This window comes from Crocodylus porosus, unplaced genomic scaffold, assembly GCF_001723895.1.
Source record: "Crocodylus porosus isolate Cpor-Errol unplaced genomic scaffold, CroPor_comp1, whole genome shotgun sequence".
Classification (NCBI taxonomy): domain Eukaryota; kingdom Metazoa; phylum Chordata; order Crocodylia; family Crocodylidae; genus Crocodylus; species Crocodylus porosus.
This window is the reverse complement of record NW_017728916.1, coordinates 9,969,477-9,993,047: the sequence shown is the minus strand read 5'-3', so window position 1 is coordinate 9,993,047 and position 23,571 is coordinate 9,969,477. Positions and strand designations below refer to the sequence as shown.

General features: G+C 47.6%; 1 protein-coding gene across 4 annotated transcripts in view; it reads left to right on the top strand.

Moving 5' to 3' along the window:
* The window catches only part of ARHGEF6 (Rac/Cdc42 guanine nucleotide exchange factor 6), a 50,087-nt gene that overhangs the window by 8,820 nt on the left and 17,696 nt on the right, over nt 1-23,571 (top strand). For 3 of the 4 annotated variants that reach the window (XM_019536433.1, XM_019536432.1, XM_019536430.1), the window contains exons 3-11: nt 2,241-2,325; nt 7,447-7,574; nt 7,953-8,154; nt 11,183-11,253; nt 12,859-12,953; nt 14,889-14,984; nt 16,918-17,040; nt 18,756-18,894; nt 21,386-21,445. In XM_019536433.1, the coding sequence (XP_019391978.1) occupies nt 2,241-2,325; nt 7,447-7,574; nt 7,953-8,154; nt 11,183-11,253; nt 12,859-12,953; nt 14,889-14,984; nt 16,918-17,040; nt 18,756-18,894; nt 21,386-21,445 (999 nt within the window). The remainder of the gene's footprint in view (nt 1-2,240; nt 2,326-7,446; nt 7,575-7,952; nt 8,155-11,182; nt 11,254-12,858; nt 12,954-14,888; nt 14,985-16,917; nt 17,041-18,755; nt 18,895-21,385; nt 21,446-23,571) is intronic. The other variant, XM_019536431.1, reaches the window with a different exon arrangement.

Sequence of the window (23,571 nt, the reverse complement as noted above, 5' to 3'; positions counted from 1 at the left end):
GGAGGGGGGTGGGGGTCTTTCCTCATGTAGGAAAAGCACCCGGCGCGTGTAAGATGGGGTAGGACCCCGGTTGCAGCGGACGAGCTAGCCTGCTCTTCTGTAGTCCGGCAGGATTTTGCTCCTGGCTTTGCTGCTCTTCCTCGATGCAAAAAAAAGGGACGTGGTACATTGGGCTGGGATTGCAGGAGAGGCCGGGAGGAAAGCGCCAGAGGAGCGGGCAGGGAGTTGTGGTTGCTGCTCGGGACTGGCTCTTCATGCGGATGCTCTTGCTCTGCGGAGGCTCTTCCGGTCAGTGTCTCAGTCTAGATCAGCCCTTGAAGTTGTCTGATTTCCTTGTGCTGTCGGCCTGTTTGGGGCTGATCCTGCTTTGAGCAGGGGGTTGGCCCAGACGTGACCCCCCGGAGGGCCCTTCAACCCTCCTTTCCTGTGATTTTTCAGTATACGCACATGCACGCACACAGTCTGTGGCTAGATGCATGCACATTCACACACGCACGCACGTCGTCCGCGAGTTAACTCAAGGTACGCAAGCCTCACAGATTCATCCTGTGCGCGGAGAGAGCATCGATCCCTTGCATCGTTTCTCGCATTCACTCCTTTCTAAAATATCAATGCTGCTCATTCGAGTCTGGGCTTGTTTTCCTTCTTCCTGCTGAACTGGAAGAAAAAAAGGACGTGACTGAGAAGATGATACACCCGGGGAAACGGCAGCAAACATCACAATCCCCACGTTTACTGTGATGGTTGGCTTGGCAGGAGAGTGACGCCCTGCTACTGTCACATCACGCAGCCGGCACTGCCGCCGTCCTGCCAGGCTTTCCTTAACCGTCTCTCCTGTCGGAGAGAGGATGGCATCTCTGTAGCCCTCGTAGAAACAGACCTGAGAGTAAATGCAACGCAGATATTAGCCCATCTGCTTGGAGTAGCTGCAGGTATGTAAAAATATCTCTGAATTGTGTAAGCACAGGTTAGTGCAGAGCCGCGCAGTAGAAGCGGGGAGCTTCCTCGGCCTTCGGGAAGCGTTCGGCTTACTGGAGTGTGAGTATTAGCGTGCGCGCTGCAGCTGTCTGCTTTCAATATTGCGGCTGGTCTTAATACCTCCTCTGATAATGTTCATCTAGAAAGCCTGACTGCAGGTAGCAAGTGCTTACATTGATTTTTTTTTTTTTTTTTTAAAGCCAAGAGCTCATTTTACTGCCTTCATTGACAGCTGTGCGATGTGCCCGTACTGTGTGTGGCAGATATGCTGAGCAGAGGAGACTATGGGAGCGTGGAGCGGGGGCACTTTTCCCTAATGCTTTACAAAGAATTTGTCAAATGCATCCATAGTTACATATGGGAAGCAAAAAAGATTGAGCCCCTATTGTAAGGGTAACTTTGAGGAAATGGATGTTCTGGCTGGAAGGGATGAAGCTCTTTCCAGGCTTGTTGGGTTTGCAGATCTGTAGCTCGAGCCCTGAGCCAAAGCATCTCTCTTGGCAAGCAGAGAGTGCCTTGTGTTGGAGTGTGTTTTGTGCACGGCTCGGGTAAAATGCATGCCCAGAACATGCTCCGTGCACCATGTCAAGAAGGGCAAGGATTTGCATAGGATCTAGAATAAATTTCTCCTGTATTGAGGAGCGGGGTGGTGACTAGCATGAAAAACCAGACTGCCTCATCTCTGGGAAATGGCCAGGGTCAGGTCCAGAAGATCCACTGACCCCAGTAGAGCATTGGCATGGACATAAAGACCTTTAGCACCCCCGTCTAGATGTAGTTTTCCACTTGCTAACTCGACTCTTCAGGATGGACTATCTTCTATACTGGACGACCGGTACAACCAGCGCGTGCCGCCTGTAGTAGTAATTTGTGAGTGTGCCGTGTTGTCCGCGTAGAGCTTCTGGTGGGTTTGGGACCTTTGCTTTGCAGCTGTTCGCAGCTTTGGCCCCTTTGGCTTCGATGACTAACTTGGTAGTGGAAAGCGACCTCTTCTCGAAGCAAACAGCCCCATTTTCCAAGATCTGAATCTTGTTTGTCGCTGCTGTGGAGGCGCGTACTCCTTTTACGGTACCTGTTGCCAGCTGGACCCCAGAAACTCTCCAGCTAGAAAGCAAGTTGAACAAATCAGCTCCAGAGAAACTTCCTATCCCTGCAGACATGCCAGCTGTACCTAACTATTCGGTCAGCGCCGTGGTTGACTGAAGGTAAGGTTGCGCTAGTAAGATATTTTGTGTTACACTGACAAATTTCCTCTTTCACAGGTGTTTGAGGCACATGATCTGTATGCGGGAGAGAATTTCTCCAGGGTCCTGAATACCTTAACAGCTGTAAACAAAGCCACGGAAGGTAAGAAAAGGGTAGCCAACGTTTTATCCTCTTGGTCAAACCCTGCCTATGGTGTGACCTGGCCTTCCTGGGAATTCAGCATTTTAGATTTATTTTCAGAAGCTTGGCAAACAGGACTGTCTGTAGACACCTCCTGGCTACTGTGGGCTCAACGGTATGGATTTAAATGCAGTATACATGTCTGGTGTGTGTGTTTGTGGGGCTGGATACTCATGCAAAGGCCCCTTTACACTCTTCTGACATCATAAAGTGGGTTGTTGTAAAGAGGCCTTTGTAAAGGAGCTTCTAGCCCCCCAAATGGAAACATCAGGGTTTAAATAGTCCATGTGAAATCCTGCTATCTGCATTGTGCATTCACTGAATGTCAGAACAAACCAGCTGCTCCGTAAATTGTATTAGTGACCTTTTCTTTCCCTTCTTGAGATCTGTAGGCTGCGCAGCCGTGATCTGACATCAAATGCCCGGTGGGTGCTTTGTGCCACTGTCGTTAGTCTTTGCAGGGGTGGTAGCAGAGGAGCTAGGTATAGAGGCAAAGCTGATCGCTTTGTTTATTTTTTTTCTGTCCAGCATTTAGCTGTTCACTAAAGACTTATTTTAATTCCTACCCAATAGGATTGCAAGTCAGAAGGTTCAAAAGGAAATAGCTAAATACTCTGGAGTTGGAAAAACAGATTGACTTTATTTTCATGGGCAGAATTCCCTGCATCTGTGCTGACCATTGGAAATAATTATGGGCAGAGTGTCTCCTGGAGACAAGAGCAGCTAGGATGTTCTTACTGGGTGGGCTGGGGGAAAGATCTACATGTCACGGATCTGAAAAGAGGTTGCAAGAGAAAACAGTTATGGCCCTGATCCTGCAGCTGGATTAGCATAGGCAGATCTCTGGACCCAAGGGGATCCAGTTTCAGGATCAAGGCCCAGGAAGAAGTCTCTAAACTCACAAATGCTGCACTTTAAGGCCCCTCCTGCTTCCTTATTACATTGCAAATCGTACATCTAGTTATTACAGTCCAGAAGAATACAAAAAACCCCTGTTTACTATTCACCATTGCAACTCTGTTGACTTTCTGCATCATCCTGGGCTTGGTTCTTGATAATAGTCTAACCAGTTTCACTTCTCTTCCTAGTTTCTTTTGCTGGGCTCTCTTGCAGTGGTGCAGTGCCACAGGGGAAAGCTGACAGCCAAGGGAAAACCTTCTCAATGGGATTATAAAGCCATGGAAACAGTTTGGCTGATCTGAAGTTTTATAAAGCCCCATTTGTGCAAACAACCACAATAAAGATTTGGGGCCTGAATCGAGTAGGTGCATCCCCTTAAGATGACTCTCCTTCCTGAATGCCGCTCCAGGAAAATACAGGGCTTGAGGCTGCCTTGTCGGGCTCTGCAGCTGCCCTCTCTGCAGCTCCCCTCTTCTGCCCGAGAAGCCTATGAATAGCATTTCAGCCACCGCAGATTTTTAAAAGGCTCTTAATGGTTTGTTAAATGAAGAGAACCCACTGACCCAGTTCAGAAATCTCGTGAGTCAATGGGATGCTAGTATGAAATGCAGGTCACTTGAGAGGTACAGGAGAAAAATCTTCATGCAAACAGGATCTGGTGGTTTCTCAGCACTGATTGTCTCTGATACCGGAGCTCGGGCTCTGTGCTATCAACTAACTGCTATGGAAATCATTAGTGACCTCATCAGTCAAGGTTTGTTTCAGCCAGAGGATGAACTGTTGGAACGGGACAACCTCGAAGAAACACAACGTCTGTTTTCAACACATTGAGACCCTCTCGCATACCCATTAACTCTACATTGCCTGTGGACATCCATTGAGCAAAATAATTCCACAATTAGCATGTGTCTTACATCTTGAAGCTGGAGAGAAGGAAGGGCAGTAATGCGGTAACAGAAGTGTTACCAGTAGATAGAGCCCAAGGTGGCCTGTAGTGTCAGTGAACTCTTCAGGCAGTTTTAGATCATCAGTCCTTATAGCGTTTAGATGCTAATAAAGGTCATCTTACTTTTTTTTTATCTAGCACTCTTCAGTCCTAAGGATATGCAGTGCCTTACAAGCTCTTTATATGTGGAATATCTGAAATGCATCCTCCTCTGGGGTGGAGAGCACCCACTGACGGAAACACAGTTGGCTGCATAACAGTGGATGTATATTTTCCTTGGCAGATTGTAGTGTTCTTGTTTTTATGAGCAGTGGCAGCTGCTGGCCCTGCTGGAGGCAAGCTGCCTCTCTCCCTCCACATCTGTAGCAGTGCAGCTGCAGTGCCAAAGCACAGCTTTGCTTTGAGCTCATTTGATAAGCCAGGCCTCCCCTGCCAGCCCTGCAGCACAGAGGGCTTCAATCAGTGAGTCGTCGTAAAAGTCGAGGCTTCATTTTGCTGTATAATAATCACCATTGTTACTTCACCAAGGAGGGTCGGGAAACTGGGGTCCCAGGCAGTTTTGTGATATACGTCTGTTTGAACATCTGGTTTTTCTCCTTGTAAATGGTAATGTAAGTGGATGCCTGTGATATCATCTGCCATTCAGAGAGAGAGAAACTTTGGGAAAATGGCAAAGGTAAAAAGCACATTCTAAATCTTCAAACCTTTTTTTGTGGTTTGGCCTTGGTCCCAAGGAAAAGGAGCCCCTAGGCAACAAACCACTACCACAGATGGCCCAGACTGTGGCTCCCAGGTTGGGAGTTGCACCAGAGAGCCCAAGGACTGCACAGCATGCCAGAACGAGACATCACCACCTGCAGTCCTTCCAGCTCAAGGCTGAGTCACATCAGAAGGGCAGTGCAGGGGAGCTTGCCTCGATGCTCCCTGCCTATCCATGAGCCTTTATTATTTGCTCTCCTCACACCCTTCCCAGCCTCATCGCTCTCAGCTGTGTCCTCAGGGAGTTCAGATGCCTGTACACATCGTCTGTGTTCCTGGGCACGCTCCTAGACTGTTGTGGCTTCCTGGATGCCGTCATGCAGAATAACTCTATATCTGCAGAACGCAGCAGCTGTCTCCAGAACATTAGCAAGACCAACTGCTCTGCTTTTTAATTTTGGAAAAAAACCTGGCTATAATGTTATAATGCACCCAACGATGATGACGTGCTTCAAATAATATAAGACTCTGAACAGAAAACTCAGCTTATTTTAACCATATTTTAACAACATATGTATGGCAAGCTGTGCTCAGCAACACTCCATTTTGGAGCAGGCATAAAATAGGATGCTAACGTGATGCAACACAAATGATATGTTTTCCTGCCAAACCGTCAGAGTTGCTGTTACATTTGTCCTGAGGTTGCTGCTGGTATTTATAAAAGTACAAACACAGAAATTGGAGGAAGGTAAAACTGTAACCCATCCAGTAACCAAGGCATTTCCCCAAGCTGCTGCTTGCTGCTCGGGTTGGTCGGGGAATACAGACTTGTGGTTGATGTCCTCTCTTTTCAGAACAGATCAGGGGAGGAACCACTAAGGCTGGCAACATGCCCATCCTGCCAGTTTGCCAGCCCCAAGAACACCGAAAGCAGCTGAAACTGCGGATCAAATGTCAGGGCATTTCAGGAAACAGCCCTGTGTTTGCAAAGCTGATTGCTTTGCACTGATTGCTGTTGCTTTCACCATCACAATTCCAGGAGCCTTGAACTAGTTTCACTGCACGCATCAAGCCGTTGCATTGTCTAGGGGTGGGAAAGAGTGTGGAGAGCCAACAACAGAGGCAGAAGGATGTGTCAGAGTGATGGGGGCTGGGAATGAGCACGCTAACCTCTGCACAAACACAATTTGTGACTCGTGTCGCCGTGGTGTTCACGAGCTGCAAACCCGGACAAGGCGCTGGTCATGCAATGGGTTGTACAAGCACGGAGCAGAAGAGCAGTTCCTAGTCCAAGCAAGCCTGCAAGCAAAATCACTCCAAATTGCTACTAAAAGCTCCCGCCAACTCTGATCATTAGAGGGCCCCAGAAACAGTTGGTGTTTGTCTGACAGAAAATCCCTGAGGGGGGAAAAAGCCCAATTGATTCATCGTTCTCCCAGTCCTACCAGCTGAAAGCTGCTTTCGCTCCCACTGAACTCAGTGGGTTTGAATGGAACATCCTCCGTCACACTGGCAGTGAGCATCGCGGGCAGCCTTGTCTTGCAGGAATTGGTCCTTTATTTTCTGATTGCAACAGGTGTTGGACAACAAACCTTCCTGGCCGCGTTCAAGACTGAGTGCCGCTCCCCCTCCTGCCCCACAGGACCACTCTGAAATTCGAAAGGAACGAGAGAGCCAAGAGAGCAAGCCCTCCAGTCCCCCTGCTCTGCCAGAATTAGCACGCCTGCCTTCTCAGTCACATACGACAGCTTTGCCGAGTCTCACAATTTGATTGTTTTTCTGCAGTGGGACCTAGTAGCCAGGAAGCAGCCAGAGTTTTCCTTTCTGCTTTGAAAGTAACAGCAGTGGTTTGAATGCAGGCAGAAGCGCCCTCTCGGTGGGTGGGGGTGTCATTCCGTGGGTTGCAGCGAACCGTTTGAGGGCAAGAGCCTTAGACTTTATTCTCATAAGTATAGCACATTGTAAGCTGTTTATTGACATGGTTAATGGCAGCCGTCCATTAACAATAATCAGAATAACGTAGGGCAGCATTCAGCTGCACACACTGAGCCAGTAAGAGCTTGTCTGCACAAGGAAACTATTGTGAAACAGCTGGGGTGTGAATTCACAGTGAAGGAGTTTTCTTCCAGCCTGGTTTTACAGAAGTGGCCTCAGCGTCGATACCTGTGCGAGCTGCGGCACTCAAGCCATAGCAACATGGAGCAGAGTGGGGATTAGTGTGCCCAGCTCCTCACCCAGCTTGGTTTTCTCTCTGCTGCAGTGCAGTCGACTCTGTGCCTGCAGCAGAGACATATCCTAGGAGTGGGTTAGCACAGTCCACTTCAGAAGCAGCTTAACTTGTGCCACAGAAGGGCACTGCGTGTCCCCCCATGGGAAGCCAGCGTGGGTCAGTGGTTCATTGCTACTCCCCGTGTGCACATGCTCTTTGTGTTCCTGGCCATTCCAGTTCTCTGCATTTTCCCCTCTTCGTTAGGATGCAAAGGAGATGGTTTTGCAGAGCACGGATTACAGTGCAGCTTTTGTTCTTGCTTCTACAGATCGGCCACTGGCAGGGCCATGCTCAGGTGTGTTCTCTCCTAGCTCGGCAGCCGGTAGCTCCCAGGCCAGCTTCAACGGAACAGCTTCGAGAAAGTCCAGGGTGCTGCGGAGGCAGTCCAAACCCGTGGTAGGCTCTGTCACAGTCTGAGGGCTGCAGTCGTCATCCTAGCCTAAAAAGAGATCGCAGCAACTAGAGCGGGGCACTGGGAAACCATGTCTTCAGCTCTGCTCCCAGTCTTGCAGCTGGGTGGCTGTGTGATCTTGAGGAATTTACAGGCATACCTGTCTGTAAATGAGCAGCAAAATCCCGACCAGTCTCTCCTGGTGTGGGGGAGGCCCAAGCAGTGCTTTCAGGGGACACTGACAGCCTTTTATGCAAGGCTTTGTACAAGGATAAGATATGGTGATTGCTGTGGAGCTGCAGCCCCAACAAAGGCATAGCGTCCTTGTGGGCCATTGTCATCCACCTCCCCTCCTGAACTGTTTTTGATGTGTGTTTCTTTAGGAGATGACTGAAAATGGCAGTCACCAGTTGGTGGTAAAGGCCCGGTTCAATTTTAAGCAGACCAACGAAGATGAGCTCTCAGTTAACAAAGGAGACATCATCTATGTCACCAGAGTTGAAGAAGGGGGCTGGTGGGAAGGCACCCTGAATGGCAAGACGGGCTGGTTCCCCAGTAACTACGTCAGAGAAATCAAGTCCACTGGTAAGCAGATTGTCTTCAACCGCCCTTATGTTGCTTTGAACCCTGATGCCTTTGGGAAATTGCTGCTGTTTGTATAAATACTGTTCACGTGCGCAATGAATGGGGTGAGACCGAGAGAGTTCAGCCCTTTGCATTGCTCACTACTAGAGGGCTAGTAAAACATGCTTCCCAAGCTCTGCAGGTGTCCACGGTCCTGGGGGGAGGAACGAGCGGGCTGTGCTCCTTTGCAGTTGCCTTCATGTGTCTTCCCCATTTCTAAGCACAAAGCCCTTTTGTTGTTGTTTTCCACTGATCCTGCCATTTCTGAGAACAGCGTGATGAGTGCCCACAGTCTTGGTGGAGAAGCCAGCAATAACTATGTGGCTGTAGGGAACAATTCCCATTTTTTATGCGTATGTGCGGCTGACTTCCCAGAGTCTGGTTACCCAGGCTACATCTTGAGCTTCAAAGCTACAGGCAACATTAACAAGAGCTTTCTGTTTTCTCTTAAATTCTCTTAAAATTTTTCAGAAATGTAGTTTTTACCATGTAGGCAACAAGCACGAACCAAGGCAGGCCTGTTTCAGCACAGCTCATCGTATCCGTTTGTAATGCTTTGGTGGGGGCCATTGAATGATGGTCAGATTTTGTTCAAAAAACAACCTCAGTCTTTTCATTGTGAAGGTTTATCATCATCATTACAGCAGAACCTAGTGGCTATCACCAAGACGGCATCCAATGATCCTGGGCACTGTATTTAATGCAGTTCTAGGCATGACGAGCTTTCAGTCCGAAGGGGCAAAGAGTGGGTGGGGAAAGAGGCGCGGAGACAAGCTGGGACGTGCCCAGAATTAAATAACATGGCCAACCTGGAAACAAAATCCCATCCCCTCAGTAGCACCCCAGTGTCCCATCCTCTAGCTCATGCTGCTTTCCAGGGTGCACGTATATATTTTTTTATTACTGATGAGCATACTGATGTGCAGAGCATATCCCTGGAAGATACATATGCCAAGCCACAGCCAGGCCTGTAGACAGGACAGATCAGTCCTCCCACTCTTCCACACCATACAAGAGAAAGATGGGGGCTGCTGCAGGACTTTACAGTGCAGTCTTCGTGCCTTCTTGTACAACCAAAGAGCAATTAATTATATTACTGAAAGAAAGTGGGCAGGAGAAAAAAGCCAATTCCATTCACCTAAAGCTGGCCAAACTCAGGCAAAGATTTCATGAATTAATAGGAAGGTGCCTTACCAAGGTTCCCAGTGACCTGCAGGGAGCTCAACAGACCCCTTCAGTCTTGTAGCTCCTCTATCCTCCCTCCAGCACCCACCTTGAGTACAGGATGGTGCCAGAGACCTCTGCTGAGCAGAGGAGGGAGGATCGTTCCTGCAGGGAGCAAAGCGAAGGAGCAGTCTCTCTTGGTGCCAGGCTGCAGGTAGTTTTGCAGTGCGCACAAACAGGAGCTGCACAGAAATGGCCCAATTTGCTTTGCTCATACCCTGTACCAGGATCCTGTTTGCTTCGTCAGCCTGGAGTCTAAGGATGGACTAAGCTTGGAAAAGGGCCCTCTGGCCTAGGTCAGTAGGTGCTCGTAAGCCAGCGGTGCAGGGTTAGAATGACACACGATCACTAAATAACAGAACAAGGCAGCCGACCTGAGAATATGAAGCGGTGGACTGGTTGTCAGTCCTGTGACTGTTTCAGCTTGGCTGCATCGGCACAGTCAACTGCTCTGGCTTTTTCCAGTGCTGCAGTCACATGACAGTGTCTGTACTCCCACTCTCCCTCTCTCCTAAGTATACCTTGTGGGCTATAATGACTAGCTGTGTGGAGCAAAGCTTCATCGACTGCTTTAAGTGATGCACACAGCCCCTTGGTGGAGGGTGGAGGAGACAGGAAATGCTGCAAAGGCAATAATTAGAAAGCACAACAGGCTGCAGTCTCCAGTGAGCTAAATTTACTAACATCAGCTTCTCCCCTGTTATCTGTCTCAGAAGCTGCTGATGAAAAGCAGGACAAAATACCCCTCTCTACTCCGTGTGGCATATTTCAAGTTCCTCTTAGGTGCTCCCAGTTCCCATTGATGTAGACAGGAGCTGGGCCTCCAGAGGGACTGCAGTATTGGGCCTCAGTTCAGCACCTTTACTCTTTTCCCAGTACAGCTTTACCAGGGGTACTGTCAAACCTGTTCTTCTGGGAAGAGAGAACAAGCAAGGCCTGAAATGACAGTGCCTCCCTGCAGATGCTAGGCATACCACAGCCTTGAGGTGATTACCGAGGAACTGTAAAATTAAGAGCACCTTCCTTCTGGAAGGCTTGTTTCCTCCTTTGTGAACACACGGTGATTTGTTATTGCACATCGGCTTGCTTGCTCAGCTTCTGCGGAAAAGAACAATGGGACAAGGACTTTGTGCATTCACGGCTGTGTGCGCTGGGGGAGTGGAAATTATACGCAGAGAAGGAACTATTATGTGTCAGCTTAGCAAAGGGTGAAAGCTGCAGAGGTGTTTCATGTTGAACCGTGAGTCTTCCCATTTGTGAGCAAGGTAGGAGCAGAGCCCACATTCCCCTGAATTTCAGTGAGAGATGTCACCTTTCAAAGGTCTGACTGCAGTTTGTTTTTAAAGTTGGTGTAATGTAAGTTGTGAATCAGCAATGAGCCCCAAGTAAAATCCTGCATCCGGCATCCCTGGCATTTGAAAACATGTGGAATCTACTTTTTTTAGATTGACTGAGCCAAACCCAGTTCCAGTCCCCTCTTGCCCCCTGCAGCTTTGGGACAGTTGCCAACTATTTCAGAACAAACTTAAAAATATTCTAGAGTTGCTGCGTTGCAATTCTAAGGAGATTCAAACAGCTGTCAGCTTCATGCATACATTCATTTTGCTTCAGGTTTCATTAGAAAAACTCCACAATAGGGCTGCTGGTTCGGTGATCGTGGCATCTTTTTCAGTCCGTCAGACAAGATAGAGGTAGGGCTTTATCCGACGGAATAATGGCAATTCTGCATTACAAGTTATTTATGGTGGGGTTTTTTTCTTGACAGATAAGCCCCTTTCTCCCAAAGCATTAAAAGGACTTGAAAGCGCACAGCTCACAAAGAATTATTATCCCGTGGTAAGTTTTTAAAGTTCTGAGCAAATGTTTTACTAAGCAGAACATTAATCTTCTAGCCCAGCTCTCTCCCAGGTGTAAGTCATTGTCACTCCGCTGAAAGTAAGATAACTTATAACAGCGGAGGATTTGGCGCTTTTAGTATTTAAATGTGACTCTTGAGATTGTACTGGATTAAGACGTTTACTTGGCTGTCAAAACAGTAAAACTCAAATACGAGATGCTACATAAGTGAGTGATTTAAAATGGGCAGCAAAGTTAAAATAGCAAAGATGAGAGTTTAGTATATCGCGAGGTTAGTACTTTAAAAAAACTTCATGCTGCTGTTCCAGTTCTTCTCTTCCAATAGTAATTATCCACCTTCTGAAAGGTGGGGAGATAATCAAGTTTGCAAGAGAGCAAGGCAGATTAAATTTTGCTCTAAAATGGACACGTGTACATGTGCTTATTTACTGCACAGTAACCAAAATTACTGCGCAATATGGGTGTGCATCTACATGTGCATACCCATACTGTGCAGTAAATACGGAAACTTATGCTGACTTGAATGTGAATTTGATACCTGCAGCATGTAGGTATTAAATTTACACCTGATTACTTACTGCTCAGTAGTGCACATGTAGACACCTTCCTGTGCAGTAACACTATGTGTGGAGTTGGGACTAACTTTAGTCCCAAATCAGTCCATGCACAGTGTTAATGCGCTTTAATGCCTGCGTGTGTAGACGCTGGCCTATTCCCACTTATTGCGCTGTAACTTATTGCTCAGTAAATTTAAGCTGGCGTAAATGCACTTGTAGACATACCCAGTAAGTCCAAAAAGAGAGTTAAAATGTCTGTATGTGGACATCATCCTCATCCCTGGGTGCTGGAGGTTAAATGCATTTGTCAGATTCTATTTTATACAAGTGGAAGCTGAAATAGGCCATGTTCAGACAGTAGAAATGGCTAGAATAGAAATAGTCTTGTCTGTCACTGATCCTTGGTCTACAGTGTGACGCCTCCTGCTTACTGACAAAGGGGAGGCTGCAACAGGTCTGGGTACACTGCTGCTACAGGAGGCAGGACCGGAGCATGTTCACCGCTGCTCCATAAAGTGGGCACTGAGGCGTTCTTTGGGCTGGAACAGTGCTGAAGCCAGCGGGGTTCTGCCGCAGTTAAGCTGTTGTGCTCATAAGCATATGCAGATACTTGACTCGCATGTTGTTACTGTGACAGCCTACCCGTAACAGGAATGTACATACATATGCAGATGGCCAATGAAGCAGGAAATCTGCCCCTAAGTGGGGACATATACCTGACTTAAATGTGCCTTTACATGATATGCCAGCATCACAGAAGAACACTTGAAAAGCAACTGTCCTTACAGGCTTATTTTTACAGCTTTCCTAAAGACACTCCAGATTTGCAAGATTAAGTCCCTATTTTGAACCCACATGCCTGCATTGCACATTCTCGGTTTTGAATTTAGCATGGTCTTAAGACATGAATAAGTTAGAAGTGGGTTTAAAATCTGCTTCCAGGTTTCTCTACTGCTGGAAGCTGACATTGTATTCATGTGGCTAGTTGCCAATGCTCAGATCGGCTCAATTTTCTGTTTCTCTCTAGGTCTTGCAAAATATCCTGGAAACAGAACGGGACTATGCTAAGGAGCTCCAGTCACTTCTTGGAACATACTTGAGACCCCTCCAGTCCTATGACAAGTAAGGTCCAAGTCCAGCTACAGGGACCGAACACTGGAACTTTTAACACTCTTTGTTACGTTTTAACTTGTGAATAAGTGAGGATAGTTTCAGCTCTTTAGAAGTCTTTGTGCAGCATTTCATAAGTTCTCTGTGTGCTCAGGAGAACCAAGCTTCTGGCAGATCCTGCCCTTTCATTTCCCCCAAATTTTTGTTCAGACCCGTGGTGACAAAGGATTCTAGCTTAGGCACAATCTCTGTTTTAACCAATCCAGAAAGTCAGCTATAGAACGCTTCATGCTCATTTATTCCCTTTCAATGGTCCTTCTTTTGGCTTTTCACCATCAGCTGGGAACTCCTGGTCATCTCTTCACCAGACATGATCTCTTCACCAGGCTACAATCTAAGAAATGTATCAACCATGGTTGGCCTGGCTTTTGCTGATTCTGAACTTGAGAGCTAGAAAAGACCAACCCAACATCTCTATGGTGATTTGCTTGAAGTATTTTCTTGTTTTACCTGAAACAATACTCCGCAGTCATGTGCAGCCCAAACAGACATCTGGAAGGTCCTTGTCAGCTGCAGAAGTAAACCAGTAGGTTTTCATCCTGGGAAGAGCTGATGGGGAGTAAAGTTCAGAGTTGATAAGTTTGAAGGTACACTCTTAGGATTTTGAAAAGCCTTTGTTTGTGGCTTGTCCAAACAGTGGTACACACAGATAGCTCTTTGTTGTCTGCACATCAATAGACTCCATGTGCTCCAGCACCGTTTGCTTGATCTTATGCTTCCTGCCTTGGTTTCGCAGTCATCTGTTCCAGAGAGCAACACTGAAATCAGCACAAAAGCTTGGATAATTCCACTTAGCGGAGTACCTCCGTCCTGCCTCCTCTGGTGAGGTTGTGCAGTTGTGAACAAGGAGGTAGTGGATCACTGCTGGTCTGTAGCGTGAGAAAGATGGTGAAATCCCAGTGGATCACAAGCGCCGAGGTCAACTGCTTAGACTTCCTTTTTTTCCAGTTCGGAGAGTTTTGAGGGCAGAATCTCAAGCCCTCTGCGAGAGAGGATTTCCTCTTTTTTTTCCTCAAGTATCTCCTAAACTTCCCCACAGCAGCCTGACTTCCTCAAACCTTTAGAAGAATCTGAGACAGCGTATTTGGCTGTGACCAGGTCCTGGGATGCCATGGCTGATCTCCCTTGAAAAGCCATGGTACCTCCATGATACCCCATGGCTTTTGATGGTGTCATTCTTATCCCAGAGTCCAGGCAGGCAGCCCTGAGCGAGATTTTTCTCACATTATTCTCATGTTGTATCAAATGTGGCAAGTAGTCTGATATGCTTGCAGGACTGTAAAGGGTACCGAGAGGAATGAGGCTGAAATGAGTGAGGGAGCAAAGGTGATGAGGGGGCGAAGACTGGCAGAAGACCAAGGGTACTTGCATTTGACTGTTGTTAGTAGCACGGCAGGTTCCAGTGGCCATACTGAAGTCAGGTCCTGTTTGTGCCATGCCTGGTATGCATGTATTAAAAGACAGTCCATCCCCTGAAGAGGCTGCCAGAGATGGCTCTGCTTCTGCAAAGAGAGCTACAACCCAGGGCAAGCCTGCTACAGTTCAGAGCACATAGCTGCGCCGGCCTCCTCCCTACCCCCAGAAGGAATCCTGTCATTTAGGACAATTTAGCAATCTGAGACGATTCATGTGATTAAGCGATTAAAATCCAATTTGGGATAATTCCTGCGAGCAAATGTTTTCTCTGGGATGTTTTAATTGGATTTGCAAACTGTGAATTTTTGTACTTCATTACATTAACGAGTTTGCCTGTTGGAACCAATACTTTAGATTGTCTGCACCCCTGAAAAGGTTATTTGCAGAGCTTGTTTTACAGAGACAGCACCATTTGTTTTGAACGGTGGTAAAGCACCTCACTAGCGTTCTTCATTATCTTAATTCTTTCAGGCTCAGTGCTGCGGATACCGCATCCTTACTGGGAAATGTTGAGGAGATCTGCACGTTTCAGCAAACACTGAATCAAGCCTTGGAAGAATGTGCAAAGTAAGCTTCCACTGTTGCAACGGAGGGTGATAAATCATTAATTTGCCTCTTTACTAACTTTTTTCTTACTGCGTGATCGCTGTGTGGGCTACTCGCATCTGAGGAAGGTGGCGTCTTGTTTTTGCTGATGGTGCAGGCAGGATCTCAAAGTGAGATGTGGCTTCCTAGTAGCTGCGGGAGGTTGAGCCTCGGGGTAGTCTACCCCTGCGGGGTAGACAGCAGGGGGAGGAGTGGAAGACTTGCTATCTTGCGGGGAATTTGGTCCCCTTCTGAGGGCGTGCTCTAGTTCAGCTTGCAGAAGAGTCTAGCATTTGTCTGTACGAAGGAGGTCAGGCTGGGCCATTGTGACAATCCTTTCTGGGATCTGTTTCCTTCTCTCATTCATCCTTCTTCCTCTTGAACTCCCAATTTAACTACAGTATTTGCTGAGCTTGCAGTTAATTAATTGGTTCACACTTCAGGGCTTCTGCTGGCTGCCTGGAGGGACCAGGAAATAATTTTTTGACCCCCTTGAACACAACTTGACTTCTGTTACTTTTCCCTCCACTTTCCTCTGAAGCGTCGGTGATTGACTGGGTGTCCTGGTGCTCCAGGTGGGACTGTGAAACCTCCCGGGTGCCTGGCTGGGCGGGTGGTCCTGCTTACACCGAGTTGGAGTCAGGAAGGAATTTTCCACCAGGTCAGATTGGCAGAGGCTGTTGCAGGAGAGAGGGGGAATTTCTCTTCCTCTGTAGGATGGGGCATGGTCCAGTTCCTAGGATTATCTCGGTATGTTTTACCTAACAAACTCCCTGCCACTGCAGTGACCTTGGCATTGGCAGTACCCTTGGTCTCTCCTGCTTTCTTCCTTTGACACAGGGTAGTTTTTGAGGCGTTTGATTTTTGTATGAAAGACCCCAGCTTGTATGAGGAACTAGGATGTGTTTTGTGGCTGTGATATGTAAGAGAGGCCAACAGGATGTTCTTATGGACCTGTTTGGACTATGTCTATGACATGGCTCCCTGCGATTGCAAGGGCCAGTGACCCTGATAGTCTCTATCAGTCCTACAATCCCAAGCTAGTGCCATAAACCTGCTTCAAGAGAAGGTCAGTGATTTGGGGACCAGGAAAGGTAACAGAAATAGCAATGTATCTGCCCAGCTGCAGAGAAATAAAACTAAATGGGAAACTAAAAACAATATTTGCGGGTTTTCAAGGGGACCTATGAAAGACAGTGCCCAAATCCTAACGTGAAGCCAGTAGGATTTTGATGTCCAATTCTCTTGGGTGCCTTAAAGCTCAACCTACATCCTTTGTATCCATCCCAAATGCTCCTGTAGGTGATGTGAGTGGTGCAGAGCCAGGACTCAAACTGGGGGCAATGGATTCCCTCACTGGTAAAGACAGAAAATAGTAGAAAAAAGGCAACAAACAGAGGGAGGCAGAAGTTGGAAGCTGGAAAAAGTACTGAGTCCTTTTGGGCTCCAGGTCTCCTTTCCTTTCCCCTCTCTCTCTCTTACTTCCTACTTGAGTCCTGCATAGAGCTGGTGCAGGAGCCACGCAGATCAGGTGCTCTGTTATCCCAGGCTGCCGTGTGCTTTCCAAAGCACCAGGCAAGAGGACTGCAGAGCTGGATCCCACACTTAGCTGTGCAGTTAAGCGATCCAAAGGCTACGTGCAAGTGTCATCTCAGCTAATGAGCATGTGCGCAGCTAAGGTGGCTTAGAACATCCCAGCGAAACTGCTGAGTTGGAGCCAGCGCTCATGGGCCGGTGTGTTTGGTGTGGGTGGGACAGGCACCCTGCAAAGTTGGGTTTGGACCGCGTCCAGCACTGATAGCAGGTTACGATGCAGCGTTGCCAGTCCGCTGCTGCTCTGTCATGTCTGAGGACCTATCTCGTTACCTCATCTCCAAATAACAGGCTCTGAAAATGTTCCTGTTTATGTTTACAGGCTTCCTGAAAACCAGCAGAGAGTGGGAGGCTGTTTTATGCACTTGATGCCACAGTTCAGAGCTCTGTACCTCACATACTGCGCTAACCACCCTTCTGCTGTCAACGTCCTCACACAACACAGGCAAGTAACATTTTGTGATGAGGGAGGAAGTCATTCCCTTTCCCATTTAAGTTGAAGTTCAGTGGGAGTCCTCAACTGGGATCTCGGCAATGGGGTTCAGTGTTGCCCATGGTCTTTGGAAGGTTCTGGGAACACTGCTGACACTGGGAGATGGGGGAGACTCTGGGATGGATCTGGCTGGCTTCCCTGCCTGCCACCCGGGGACAGCCGCTCATGGAGGGATTGTGGTGAGTGGTCAATCGAGCAGTTAGGGAGATGAGAGCTCTCCGCTGGCTTCGTGGGACAACCCTGTGCAAGTGCAGAAGACCCCATTAACACCTGTCCAGATCTTATGGACGTCTACCCCACCTATACACGCTCACTCACAAGGGTCCTGGTCCTGTGAGATTCCAGATATATCTCCTTGCATTGATTTAACTGAAATGCTCTCCACCTTCCAGGACCAGGCGTCTAGTGTAGGAAGGGAGGTACAGGCAGTTGCTTTGGAAAAGACGGCATCTATTGCTGTAACAAAGCAGCTGTCCTACAGAATGACTGCTCGACTTGCTCTGTAAACTATTGCAGAGATCATGGCAATGGCCTCCTTCAGGGTGCGTCTCCTGAATAAGCTGTAGCTGCAGGGCACATGGGAGAGCTGTGGAGACTGCCCGCTTCACTGACGTGAGAGCTGCTGCCTCTGCTCTGCTGTGTAATTCTAGTATGTTTGTAATGGGAGGCCAGCAAAGTGCTTATCTCCTAAAGTGTGGTTTTAATTTTGCCTGATGAAAATTGGGGCTTTTGTAAATGACTCTGTCTTTCACCTCATTAGCCAGAGCCCTTTTAAAACTATTTTAGCGAATGTGCTGATTGCAGCTCAAAGTGCGCTTCCCAGAGCATTACAAACCAAAGCTGCGCAAGCGTTGCATGTTCTCTAAATACAGAAACCTCCTTCTCCCCCCCAGTGTGCTATTCAGCAGGGTGATTAAGAGGCCCATTTACCAAACTCCAGGAGAGCGCACCAGCCAGCTGCTGGCCTCAGAGATAGACAGAGCCACAGCACAACTGGGCCTGCTGTCCCACTGCATCTTGTAAGAACAGACCCCAGGTGTCATGTCATGTGAGCAGATACTGCTGCTTATTATTGGGCCTGCTGTTATCTGGGCCTTACCAGGGAGGAGAGTACTAGGATCTCTCTCCGTGGCAATCAGGACTCGTAGTACAGATGATGTCTTTTATTGTAGTAGAGATGATATCTCCATGGCAGGCATCTCATACAGGGACCAGCCACAGTAGGGAAGCAGCATGGGCACCACTTCCACTGCCTTCCTGCAGTGCCTCTAGGGCTCATATCACTCTTGAGGGTCTTAGATCCCTCCCTCTGCAAAACAGGCTGTAGAGCTGACCAAGTGTACCAGCCAGGGAGCTGGCTGCTTCTTCCTGGGGTGCAACTGCCCCGCCCAGCCCAGACAGACCCGCGGTGCTCCAGAGATTCCTGAGGCACAGTCATTTCCAGGAGCTTGCTAGAGAGTTATGTCCCAGCTCTGTTGCAAAAGCCAGGCTGAGTCTCTGGCCCACCCTGTGTCCAGCAACTGGTGGATCTGGGAGAAGCTGGAGTTCTGTGGGAACAGAGTGCAGCTCAGATGCAAGCCAGAGTCGTGGCAGGAGCATGGGAGTGAGTAACACACAGCCCTGAGCGGCTGGTGAAGTCTGCTGCTTGTTGTTGTCTCTATTTATAGCGACGAACTGGAGAAGTTTATGGAGAACCAGGGCGCACCCAACCCAGGGATTCTGATTTTGACCACAAGCCTCAGCAAGCCATTTGTGAGGCTGGATAAATACGTTACCGTTCTCCAGGAGCTGGAACGGCACATGGAGGTATGTGAGACATGGGCCAGCCAGGCCCTGTGCACCCAGAACTGTGCTGCTAGGCTGGGGAACGTAGAATAGTTGGGCCCTTGAACCTCTTCTGTCTGGACACTGGCAGCCCAATTTCTGTGTCTCCCAATACTTCATATATTCCTTGTTCTTCACCCTGGTGAGTTAGGGGATCATTATGATGCCCATGTGTCAGCTGCCTGCCTCGTAGGTGGGAAGGCATCGGAGAGCTACCAGCCCATGAGTGACTCTTGCCTGAGTCCTTGGTGCAAAGTTGGGTTACAGCCTGAGTTGCAGTTGAGCTCAGGTTGTAACATGCATCCCCAGCTGGGCAGCCAGCTGGAGCACAAGGACCTGTGAGTCCAGGCCAGAAGTTTCTGTGTAAGAGTATGGCGGGGAGTGAGGAGAACGATGGAGCCCAGGTTAATTTGCAGTGCATGATTTAACGATTCTGCTTTTGATGTGCTTCAGATGTGAGGCAAGAGCAGTCTAGATCACAGCCCCTGCTCTGTAGCCCAAGTGGAGATTAATGCATCAGCTGTTCCTTCCCCTCAAACAGCTGAAGTACCCCCCTCCAGCTGCCTCCTGCTTGCTGCAAGACCTTGCAACAGGGGGAGGATGCTGTGGCAAGGAGGGTGGCAGCTTCCCACAAGCCTGCAGGGGAGGGCAGCAGCTTTTTGATCACCCTGCTTTGAGGGGGCTAGTCCTGAGGTTAATAGTTGCCTTCCCTGGGTCCCTCTCGCATCCTGGATGGTGAAGAAAGGATGCTTTGATTGTAGTTGTTACTCATGTCCACCAGAGGCCACTGCTCCCAGTACCACATCCAAGGCTATATCTGACTTCTCCCACTTGTGCTGCTTGCTGGCAGGGACTGCCGGGGTGCGTGTGTACCTTGCAGCGTCCCAGCTCCAGGCTGCAGGCCTCTTCTCAGGAGACCTTCCCCATGTGGGGTGGGGAGGGTTCTGCCAGCTATGCTTCACTGCTGCTGTCCCATGTGGTGCAGCACTGTGTGGGTCCATAAAGTGCTAGGGGCTTTGCTGCAGTTTTGCAGCATCCTACATATCAAGTTGCAGCAAAGGAAATTTATATTATTAATATTATATTATAATATTAAGACAACTTTCTCCCTAGGAGGGGGTAGTAAAGCATTGGAAGAGGCTGCCCAGAGAGGTAGAATCTCCATTCTCAGAGATTTTTAAGACCCAACTAGACAAAGCCTTGGCTGGGATGATGTAGTTGAGGCTGGTCCTGCTTGGAGCAGGGGGTTTGACTAGATGTGACCTCCTGAGGTCCCTTCCCACCCTCATTGTCTGTGATTCTATGTGGCCCAGAGCATAGGAGCTGGTGGAAGCGGTGTCCTGCTCACTGTGAAATCTGGTGTCTGAGAAAGGCCAAAACTGCACCTGGCTCTGAAGGCCTGCTAAGATATGCATTGGTGTGTTTGTCTAGCTCTGCATTCCCTGCAAGTCCACTTGGAAAACCATCCTCAGCAAAAACCAGCAGGTGTTGTTAGAAGCAAAGGGGTAAGGGACTATGTCTTAATCTGCCCCCAGAGTCCTGACTAACTTCCAGGGAGGTCACATATTATACAGACTTTATCCAAAATTCAGCTCTCTACGTGGGCATCTAGATGTTTGTTTACAGGAGGAAAACACCCTAAAACCATCCCAAAGCACCCGAACGGGGTGGTATTCCTAGTACAGAGGGCTGGGCTAAAGACAGCAAAAGAGAAATACTCTCCTAATCTCTGCAATCTGCTACCCATACCCCTCTCATAGCTGTTGTGGCCAGTACCGTAACCACAGTGAGCAGAGCAGTGGGGATCAGTCATATGTGGGTCAGCTGTCTTTGCTGACTTCTATATGGTGAATGCGGTGGTGAGGCTTTAAATAAGACTCATCTTCAGTGAGCATGTATGGTCGAAGTTATGGGCAAGTGTGGGTTTCTGGAAAGTGGGCACTGAGCAGTGGGGCTTTGCCCAGCAGGGTCCCCTGCACAGCAACACAACAGGGGTTAAAGCATGGTCAGTGCTGCTCACTTCTGGGAGGGTTAACTGTCCATGTTCATTCCAAAGTGGCTATTTTGCTAACACCAAATAGGCTATTAACTACCACCTGGTGGTGAGGTGCATTAATAGCCACTTAATCATGTAGCATCTCTAGAATAGTTGTCTGTCTGCCTGTGCTGGATTCCAATGTAACGTGCATCGGTATACAAAACAGGTATATAGTTGCATATCCAGGGTTCCGGTTGCTTAAATAGCCTTAGGCTGAACAGAACAAGAGCAAAATGAAGATTAGACTCAGTTGTGTTTGATGGCATGTCTTCCTGACCCATGCTGCCTCTGTCCTGGGTTGAATCGTTACGACCCAACTCCGTGCGGCCAGCAAGAATCTCTGTCATTTTTAGATCACTGCACTAATGGGAGAATTCTGCACTTCCAAATGCTGCTGCAGTTCATGACTAACTCGGTGATTTCTACTTTCACTAGGAGGCGCATCCAGATCACGAAGAGGTTTTGAAAACAGTCACATCCTTCAAGTCTCTTGTGGTAGGTAGCGATTCTCAAAATAGAGTGCTCCATTTCTGTGCTGCGTTTCACAAAGAGTGAGTCAAGCCTGACATTTGTCTCCTTGTGAGAAGGTCTTTTGGAGTGGAAAACATGGGTTATGAAGATTTTTATTTTAAGTTCCAAGCCTGGCTTGCCCCCATCTGGTAGCATGTTCCAATGGCTGTGTGTGGCTCTCAAGACTTTGTGATCCCTGCAGTATCATAACTTAACTATATTAAGTAACTCTTATTTTAGTGGCATGCCACCTAAGGAAGCCATGTGTGGGTGGGGGGTTTCTTTCATCTCCTTTACTTTTATACAGTTATGTATATGAAGAGCAACTCGGGTACAATACATTACTCATTAAAATGAACTATGAAAGGTTAAATGCTTGCATTTGACTCCTCTGCCAGTGCTAACAGAGAGACGTGTTTGAATGGGAGTCTTTCCAGTGGCCTTTGGCTCAGACTCTGATACATCACAGTATTTATAACACTATAAAAATGGCAATGAGTAGAGAAGCTACTAAACTGCTATCTGTGGGTCTCTAATCTGTGCAATCAACAATAATCTGTTTGTTGCAGATGCAGTAGCAAACATTTTGATTAATTGTTTTCAAGTACTCATATCCTTTAGAACCCTTTTGCAACAAGGGAAAGGGGGAAAAAACCTTCCATGCAGTGACTCTTTAACAGGGGGAAGGTTTATTATTCAGTTCTGAAGAAAGTTATGTTCTGTCTCTCTTCAGCTACTGAATACCTTTTGCTATAATCACTCCAGGTGTGGTCCAGCTTCCTTCCTTAACACAGGAGCTGTTAACATTTACTGCTTAACGGTGCAGTTGAAAGGCTGAGGAAGAAGAAAGTTCATAGAAAACAGGAAAGGGAGATGGTGTTACGTTTACTTAGAAACTCATCTCAGTTTGTATTCACTGTGGTAGATAATTCAGGAATATTCAGTTAAACCAATTACAAAGTGGCATGAATCTTTAGAACTGCTGCTACCTGATGGAGATCAATAGTTGAGCTGCTTCTGTATTTGGTCAAGTCCAGTGTCCTGTATCTCAGGCCAGGGTTTTATTGATCAATATAATGTAATTCCTGTATGCCTGAGGTGGTTCACTGTGCAATTGAAATTAGATGGTCAAAGAAGTAAATTGTGTCATCAGACATGCATGTTTAACTTCATGGTGTTGGGATCAGTAATGCAGATGCTTCCAGCCACGCAGCGTGGACCTCAGAAAGCAATGCAAATGCTATCTGTAGCTTCCAAATAGTAGAAGAGCTATGTGATGCACAATGGTTTCATTTACAGAGACTGCAACAAACATAAGCAGGTGCTACATGTGCTTGCTCCAGAGACCCAGAACTATAGGACATTTAGAATAAAATTTGCCACCCAAAAAGAAGCTGCTGTGTTCTGCTTTAAAAACAGGGCATGTACCCGGGGTACAGCCAAAATGGCCTCCTCTCTAGCCACAGTGTCATGGTGTTTGAACGGCCTGTACAGAACTGAACCAAATCTTGAATTCTAAACAGAGTAATAACTGGGCGCATCTACACATGCTCCCGACTGTGCATTTGATACTGTGCAGTCATTTAGCACTTGTTTTAAGTAATATATACACACCCATTGAATAAGAAATCAGTCCAGCAGGAGGCCCAAATCGAGGTTTGGCACTCTAGCGTTTTTCTCCTGCTTCAACTGAATTTGAATCCAGTTCCTAGTGAGCTTTTAGGGCAATAACCAGTAGTCCTTGCTCTCATAGCACCCCCAGTAACTTGCGGGGAAATTTGTCTGTGTAAATACTAAAGAGAGACTTCAGGACTCAAGGCTTGATCCAAAACCTATGCCACGGTGCCTTTCTTCTTTTCCCTAGTTCCATTTTTGAATGGGCCTCGTTAAAGACACAGCACTTTGATAATTTACAAACCTAGCAGAATAAAACAAATTTTAGACATTTTGCTTGTGTGAATTTAATCACAATCTTGCCTAACTGTACAAAAGTGAATAATGCTATTGATCTTCTTGCTGAATTCTCCAGTTGTGGCCTGTTCTCTACTGGGATAAAAACTGAACAGCTAGAGCCAAATTTTTCTTCTGATGTGTTCATGCTTTAACTGTAG